The sequence below is a fragment of the Podarcis liolepis genome (assembly GCF_965112155.1).
Source record: "Podarcis liolepis genome assembly, chromosome: 3".
Classification (NCBI taxonomy): Eukaryota; Metazoa; Chordata; class Lepidosauria; order Squamata; family Lacertidae; genus Podarcis; species Podarcis liolepis.
The window spans coordinates 90,018,384-90,026,817 of NC_139557.1; the positions used below are offsets into that span (position 1 = coordinate 90,018,384).

Genomic DNA, 8,434 nt, shown 5'->3' on the forward strand with positions numbered 1-8,434 from the left:
AAATCTGAATTGGGAAGCTACTTTATATTGAGTCAGGATATTGGTCTATTTATTTCAATATATTAGCTCAGTATTTTATACAGTGACTGGAAGCAGCTCTCCAGAGCTTCAAACAGGAATTATCCTAGTTCTGTCTGGAGATCTCATGGATTGGCCGTGGACATTTTCCCATGCAAAGCATGAACTCTATACAGTCTTACCTTGGAAGTCGAACAGCTTAGTTCCCAAACGTTTTGGCTCCTGAACGTTGCAAGCCCAGAAGAGAGTGTTCTGGTTTGCGAACTATTTTTGTTTTTGTTGTTTTGTTTTTTTAAAGAATATTTATTGAGATTATACAAAAAATTACACATAAAGAAAAAACAAACAAAAACTAACAAACACAAGCTAACAAGAAAGTTGACAAAAAGGCAACCTAGAAAGAAGGAAAAAAAGGAAATAGGGGAAAAAAAGAAAAGAAAAAAATATATTTTTAAAAAGGATAAATCCATTTTTCAGCATCTTTGATCTCATTTGCTTATTTCCTTGACCTCCTCACACCTCCCCTTTTGTATTCCCGTTTTCCAAGTCTTTTCAGCAAATCCTTACCCTCTTTCATTTGACTTTGCTCTATACTTAACCTATTATAACTATACATTTTCATCCGTATAACTATCTATATTTACCTATTCTTATTAACCTTATTACCAAAACCACTTCTTTTCAGTCCAACATCATTTTAACATTCATTAATTTTACAGTATTTCTGCAGATAGTCTTTAAATTTCTTCCAATCTTCCTCCACCATTTCTTCTCCCTGGTCTTGGATTTTGCCAGTCATTTCTGCCAACTCCATATAGTCCATCAGCTTCATCTGCCATTCTTCCAGAGTGGGTAAATCTTGTGTCTTCCAGTACTTTGCAATAAGTATTCTTGCTGCTGTTGTAGCATACATAAAGAAAGTTCTATCCTTCTTTAGCACCAATTGGCCGACAATACCCAGAAGAAAGGCCTGGTTTCTTCAGGAAGGTATATTTAAATACCTTCTTCATTTCATTATAGATCATTTCCCAGAAAGCCTTAATCCTTGGGCACGTCCACCAAAGGTGAAAGAATGTACCTTCAGTTTCTTTACATTTCCAACATTTATTATCGGGCAAATGATAGATTTTTGCAAGCTTGACTGGGGTCATGTACCACCTATAAATCATTTTCATAATATTCTCTCTTAGGTCATTACATGCCGTAAATTTTATACCTGTGGTCCACAACTGTTCCCAGTCAGCAAACATAATGTTATGTCCAACATCTTGTGCCCATTTAATCATAGCAGATTTAACTGTCTCGTCCTGGAGATCTCATGGATTGGCCGTGCACATTTTCCCATGCAAAGCATGAACTCTATACAGTCTTACCTTGGAAGTCGAACTGCTTAGTTCCTGAACGTTTTGGCTCCTGAACGTTGCAAGCCCAGAAGAGAGTGTTCTGGTTTGCGAACTATTTTTGGAAGCCAAATGTCCGATGGGGCTTCCATGGCTTCCAATTGGCTGCAGAAGCTTCCTGCAGCCAATCAGAAGCCACACTTTGGTTTTTGAACATTTTGGATGTCGAACGGACTTCTGGAATGGATTCCGTTCGACTTCCAAGGTAGAACTGTACTGAACTATTGAGCTCAGGCACTTTCAAACTGCCACTATTTTGCAGGTGGGATCAAATCACATACTTGAAAATTCAGGTTGTGCAATTGATGTGGATTTGTCCCTCTCACTCGACAAACCTGCTTTTTAAAAAAGTGGGTTTTTAAAATATGGAAAGCGATAGGGAAATGCACTGGAATAAGCAACAACAATTGCTTGATGCAATGCTGTGCAGTAAATCCTCCAAAGAAATCAGTATGAATGTGTGTTGCCTTAAGTGACCAAGTCTCTGTTCACCTAAGAAATAACTGAGTAGTCTAGACCAGGGGTCTGCAACCCGCGGCTCCGGAGCCGCATGTGGCTCTTTTACACCTTTGCCGCGGCTCCAGGGCGGATACTAGCGAGGGGAGGAGGCACATTGTGCGCCCCGATACTCCCCACTGTGGCGGGCGCTGTACTGGCTGTGACGTCGCATGGGGGCGGTGCATGCGTTAGTCACGCACCGTCCCGACATCACCTTCCCGCCCACCCGCCCGCTACATTGTAAGGGGCATGTACACTGGTCACTGCATTGAAAGGGGGCATGTACGCTGGTCACTGTTTTGAAGGGGAGTAAAGAACACACACACACAAACAGGTAACTTGTTAATTTAACGTTTATTTCTATGAGGAGGAGTAATTCTGAGGGGTCAAACAAACAAATAATAAAAAAGTGACAAAAAAGTTATTTTTATAATGACAAGTTTTGCGGCTCCCAGTTTTTTTTCCTTCGGAAACGGGTCCAAGTGGCTCTTTTTGTCTTAAAGTTTGCAGACCCCTGGTCTAGACCTATTGGTCTAGAGCAAGGGTGGGCAACCTGGGTGGGCCCTCCAGGCATTGCTGGACTACAACTCTCATCATCTCTGACCCATGGGGCTAGAAAGGGCCGATGGGAGTTGGAGTCCAACAATATCTGAGGGACCACTGGTTGTCCATCCCGGAGATAGAGCAACTTGGAGGAGGAGCAAAAACTCTACCCTGCTGTGCAATTTCTTATAGTACTACAGTGCAGTCAGGCTTCAAGTCAAGTCCACAGGCTCCAATGAAAATGTGCTAAATGGTTCTTGGAGAGGAAGAAGCAAATAGATGGGTGGGTAGCTGGTCTCCCAACTAGGGTTCTTGCAGCATGCGTTTCCTATGTGCCTGGGAATACTCTTAGCAGCACTCTGTGTGTTCAGGCAACTTAGAACTGCGCCCTAAAAAGGGCAGATAAAACTGGCTATATCCCCGTGCTTGGCATGGTTAATTTAATCTCCCATTTACAGCGCAACCCTGTTGGACAGGCTGTCCAAACATTGTGGCTTGCACACAGCATAAATGTGTAACTTCTGGATTACAGATCTATCCAGAATAACCTTCTGGATAACAGCCAACACACCCCTACATTTCTGGCCAGCTCTGAAAGGCTAGGAATAACACTGCAATCCTCGCCTGGAAGCAAATCCCATTGAAATGAGAATCAGGTTGCACAGATCTAATCTTTTCTCATCCCTCTTGAGTCCATTAGGTTTCACCTGCATAAAATTCGTTTCCAGAGGACTACATTAGCTGCCACGTATTGAGGCCCTTCACTATACATTTGATATTTCATCCTATTAATTTGCCACTTCCCACGAACTCTATAGAAGCTATAAAAGGCTGCTTTTATGCATTGGAACTTAAGACATAGATTACATTTCCGCAGGGTTTTTATAGCCTCCTGTCATGACCTTAAGACAGGGTGCTTAACATTTTTAAAAAATCTTATTCTGTACCTGTAGAAAGAACACTTTCCAAGCTATAATTGTATAATATAGCAGAATACAGAGCAGTAATATATACAATACTATAATAATGCAGTAGGTATAATGATTGAGCACTGCAATTTAATGGTGATATTTTATTAGTGTGGTTCTTGTGGTGTATTATAACATTCCCAGTCCCATGAAAATATAGAATTACGATTCAGGGGCGAATTATTTGTCCTTTTTTCTTTCAGCTGGAGCCAGTTGATCATAAGCAGTCATACAATAACTTCACATATGATAGGTCGAAACTCAAGTGCCCAACCTCGGTAAGTAACAAAGGTCTGCAGAAACATAGAATCATAGAGTTGGAAGAGACCACAAGGGCCATCGAGTCCAACCCCCTGCCAAGCCCCATAGCACAGACATAGGAAGAGCCTCCTGAATCAAGAGATGGGGCCTATGCAATCCCATATCTGGTTTCCCCACAACAAAATAAACTCTTCTCACTTTTGATTCGTTGCATTCCTTCTGAAATAACTTTTAAACGGCTTAAACTGTGCCATCCCCCATTCTAGGCTTTATGTAGCATGAAAGGAGTCTGGTTGCCCAAACAGAACTAGATAGTAAAAGAGGCAAGAGCCCAGGACATGAAGCGAGATTCTTTGGGATTCAGAATTGCACCAGTCCTGATGCTGCTGCTAATGATGCTGATGGCTAGATGAAGACCTTTAGAGGCCCTAAGTGTTTTGGTGCCCTCATATATATCTAATTCAAAATATAAACAATGACTAACTGTATATTATTAACAAAACAAAAAAATTCCTTCCAGCAGCACCTTAGAGACCAACTAAGTTTGTTATCGGTATGAGCTTTTGTGTGCATGCACATGAAAGCTCAAACCAATAACAAACTTAGTTGGTCTCTAAGGTGCTACTGGAAGGAATTTTTTTATTTTGTTTCAACTACGGCAGACCAACACAGCTACCTACCTGTAACTGTATACTGTATTATTAATTTCTATTATTACTATTTTAACATTTCAATTATTATCATATTATTATCATTACATATATATGTATGTATGTTTTTCATTTATTGTGGGAGCTAGTGCCATATGGTCCATGGTAAATCTGGCAATGGAAACATTCTGTGGTGCCCCTCTTCCCTTGATGCCCTAAGCCCATTCTTATTTTGCTTAAGAAGCTCTGGGCAAGTGTGTAGGAATATAGGGAGCTACCTCATTGTGCCACTGGTCTTTCTAACTCAGTATTGTTTACACTGGTCGGAAGCAGGACCCAAGGTTTCAGACCCAGCTCTTTCCCAGCCATACCAAGCATTGAAGAGCATGATAATTAGAGCTTGCAATGGATTTTGCTTCTAAGCAGAACACAAATCAGGCCAGAAGGGTGAAAATAAGGAGGGAAGACTTGTCCTTGCCCTGCCAGTTCCCCATGGGGAAAATCAGTCTTTCCTGCTGAATCGGAGCAAACATCAGTTGGGCTTTCTCCAGACAAACATTTGCTCCGATTTATTGCAAAAGAGCCACTTTTCCAGGGAGAAAGTGGTGGGACCAAGGGCAAAACCACTCAGACCCAAGCCTGGAAGGTGCAGAACAAGCGGAAAATCCCTTGGACCCACGCTTTCCAAGTGTGGGATGAGCCCTGAACCCTGCTGCTGTTATTTATAAGACAGGTGAAGAATAGAGCTCTTGTTCCTAAATGGGTTTAATTTATTAAACTGAAATAGTAGGTGCATTTAGGAAAAAATATGTTGACCTGGATTTAATCCCTAAACTTTTCAGCCTCTTTATTAAAAAAAAAGAAGTTTTATTTCACCAGGGTTTGTTAGAGTTGCATACCCCCAGTTGGAGGTTTAAAATAAATGTGCTAAAAGCAGTGTTGATCCACCGGAGGCCAAACGCAGAGGCTTCAAGGGAACATGTTAGTTTATAGTTCAGGAAAAGGTTAAGATGGTAAATCTTTCTGCTACAGCAGATGGGAAAATATTATTTTGTTGCTTCTGTACTTCATGGGTGGGAGGGGTCCCCTCTTACATCTTTAGGTGGTGTAAGGACTGAATACTGTTTTGTAATCTGTGCCTTTCTGCTGCAGGAAAATCCCTTTCTTTTCACCTCACGCAACAGCAAAGCGCAGGGTTCAGGGATCGGCGCAGAGAACAATGGAGGCGAGGTGCCCTACTGGGCTGCGATTGTGGCGGCAGCAGCGGGAATCTTGGCAGGCGCTCTCATTGCCTGGGTGATCACCACTCAGAGAGCCATAAAACGCCCATATTCAGGAAACACAGTGACTGGAGAGAAAGTAACAACATTTTGAATTTTCACCTGCACCAAGGAGATCTAACACACCATCTACCTCCAGTAACTTGAGGAAAGCAGTATGGGAGCTTAGCAGCAGCTTTTCACATACTATTTTTAAACCAAAAAATTTTCCATCTAAAAGTGGGAGAAGAAATATTGGCTCAGACAGCATGGTAACTGTTTGCAGACCAGAGCTTAGAAGATGAGATACATAGGGAGAGCTTATTAAAGTGTGAGCATTCCAAATATATCGGCCTTCCCTGATTTTAAATAGGATATTTGTTATTGTAATGGAAACGCCAAGATAAAGAATGCTTCTATACGGTGATTAAATGGTCCGTGCATTTTGCATTCCCACTGAAGATTCATCCGCAAATGTCAGGTTTGCTCTCTTAATCCTGGCCTCTTAAATGGCATCTGGGAGCATTTAGTGAATACAATAATCAACAGTGTTACAAATGAAGAGCTATCAATTCTTAGAGTTGAGCCAAATAAAAGCCTTTCAAGAAGCCAACTTTTGCCAGTTTATTGGTATAGGCGGAGATAGAATCTCTTAGGTTTAAATTCTCACAGAAAATATATAGGAGAGCTAGCTTCCAAGAGGAAGATTAAGCCAATTAATATGTCTGTTTTCATATGATGAGAGCATAGATTGAATAGATATGTGCAGTGTTAAGCATAGACATGGGATTGCATCAGCACATGCCCAGTTTGAGGCTCTAAGGCTGCATGTGCAGTAATCTGCTTCTATCACACAAAAAATGTAGTTTTTCTTCAACTCAGAATTATTCATGTTTGTCCACAACATGCTGCTTTTTAATCTAGAATGATTCTAGATCCTGCCATCCATGAAGGCACGTGTGGTTACTTGATACACATTTGAAAACCCTCCCCTTGATTAGGTTTTTGCTCTCTGCACAGGCTCCCCACCCCATGAATGAAGAAAGAAATGGTGGTTGCAATCTTGCTATACGCCCACCCACAACATCAATGGCTAGGTGCACACACACACAATAGCTAGGACTACCTACATTTGTTTTCAGGTGAACACACTGTGGCATAATGCAGAATCAATCTGCAATGAACTTTTATTTTTGAAATGAAACCAGTTCCTTAAGAAGAGCTTTTCGGGGGCCAAAAATAAATAAAAATTTGCAATAGTTCTAGATTGTGTGTGAACTACAGAGAAAAAACAAAATCTCCATTGATTTTTAAATAAAACGTGGTTTGTATGCAGCCTATATCAGGACCAGGGTCAGCACAAGACACCCTCCAGCAGCCACTTGGGCCTTAGTAGTCCAGCAGGACCCATGGTAATGGAGCCAGCCTTGGCTCCCTTTCACAGGCAGCTACAAACCATGTTTAAAATTTCCCACAATGCTCTGCAGCAACAAGGGCTCTGAAGGAATTTTCAAATCGTGGCTGCCTGGAGCCAATAGGAGGGGCAGTCACCTAGCATGTTCCAAGTAGCACCATCGGGGGGTGGGGGAACAGGAGAGAGCCCATAGGGGGGACCATGTCAAGGCCTGAATCCAACCAATCCAGAGTTGCCACCATGATACCAATAGGCACCAGTCCACCCACCAATACCTTCCTATGGTGCTCACAAAAGATGTCAGTAAATAACCCCTCAAAAATCCACAAAGCCCAAAAGACTCTTTGCTCTCAATACTCAGTTCTTGTTTGCACTAGGTCGCCTTCTCTTACATACGCTTCATGGCAGCCATTTTGTGACCAGCTCCCATTGCACTTTCTCAAATTCCAAATGTGCACACTGGCACCAAAAGGACGATGAGCAGATATGCAGCTGCAGGAAGCTGGGTTGAACTCTCCATGTATCTGCCGATGTACAGGGTGTTCAGTCCTGCTTAGTAAAGGGAACTGGCTGGTGCTCCCAAACCCTGCGGAAATCAGGGCTGAACTCCCTACAGATCAGATTTCTGAAGCTGGCCATTATGATGTCAGATGACTGGCAGATGGTCCTGCCCACCTGTCATAGTTGGCTTCCTGGGGTGGGGGTGATGAAGAGGTTCCCCACCCCTACAGCTCTCCAAGGCTACAGACAATAACCTTTCCCAAGCTTCCTACCTGGTGGTAGAAACTTGGTACATTTTGCATACAAATGTGCTGTACCAAAGTGCCAGCCCTTTTCATTCATAGCATAGATATGTGTGCTACATTAGAAATGCAGTTCTCCGGTGTGATGCCATCCATATCCATCCATGCCTGAGCAATAGCAACAAAAACAGCCCATTGGGATTCCACACACCACTGGTTCTGCAGTCTCCAACTCTGTCCAACCATCCAGGAAGGCCTGACTCTGACCAGGCCTATAAAATTATGCCTGGTTGACAGCTCTAGCATCAGAGGATGAATGTTCAAACCCCACGATTGCCCTCAAATGGCACGAGTTAAAAACAGTGCCGTTGATATTTTCCTTTGTCTTTTGGTTTAGTGTGAGACAGCAGAACGCACAATTCAGCTGATCACAAGGGCCGCTAGTGATGCTCTCCTCAGGGGACAGGCTCAGCTGTCCAGCCAGGCCATACCATATGGCTCTCCTCCAGGAGCCTGCCAGCCTCTAGCAAGATCCAGTTAACGTCCAATTTTCCCAACCTCTGTGGCACGAGCTGAATTGTTGCTGCTCTCCCTACTGTGGCCACCGAACTGCTTTCCCCTATTAGTTCAAAGCCGCGTGTAATACCCTCCCTCTGTGAGGCTGGCAGTAATCGTTCTTG

At 42.8% G+C, this 8,434-nt stretch overlaps 1 protein-coding gene across 4 annotated transcripts in view; it reads left to right on the forward strand.

Annotated features, from left to right (window-relative positions):
* The window catches only part of PLB1 (phospholipase B1), a 126,051-nt gene extending 119,846 nt beyond the window's left edge, over positions 1-6,205 (forward strand). For all 4 annotated transcript variants that reach the window (XM_083497168.1, XM_083497170.1, XM_083497169.1 and 1 more), the window contains 2 exons: positions 3,631-3,705; positions 5,491-6,205. In XM_083497168.1, coding sequence (XP_083353294.1) covers positions 3,631-3,705; positions 5,491-5,712 — 297 coding nt within the window. In that variant the 3' untranslated portion in view covers positions 5,713-6,205. The remainder of the gene's footprint in view (positions 1-3,630; positions 3,706-5,490) is intronic.
* The last annotated feature ends 2,229 nt before the right edge of the window (positions 6,206-8,434 follow it).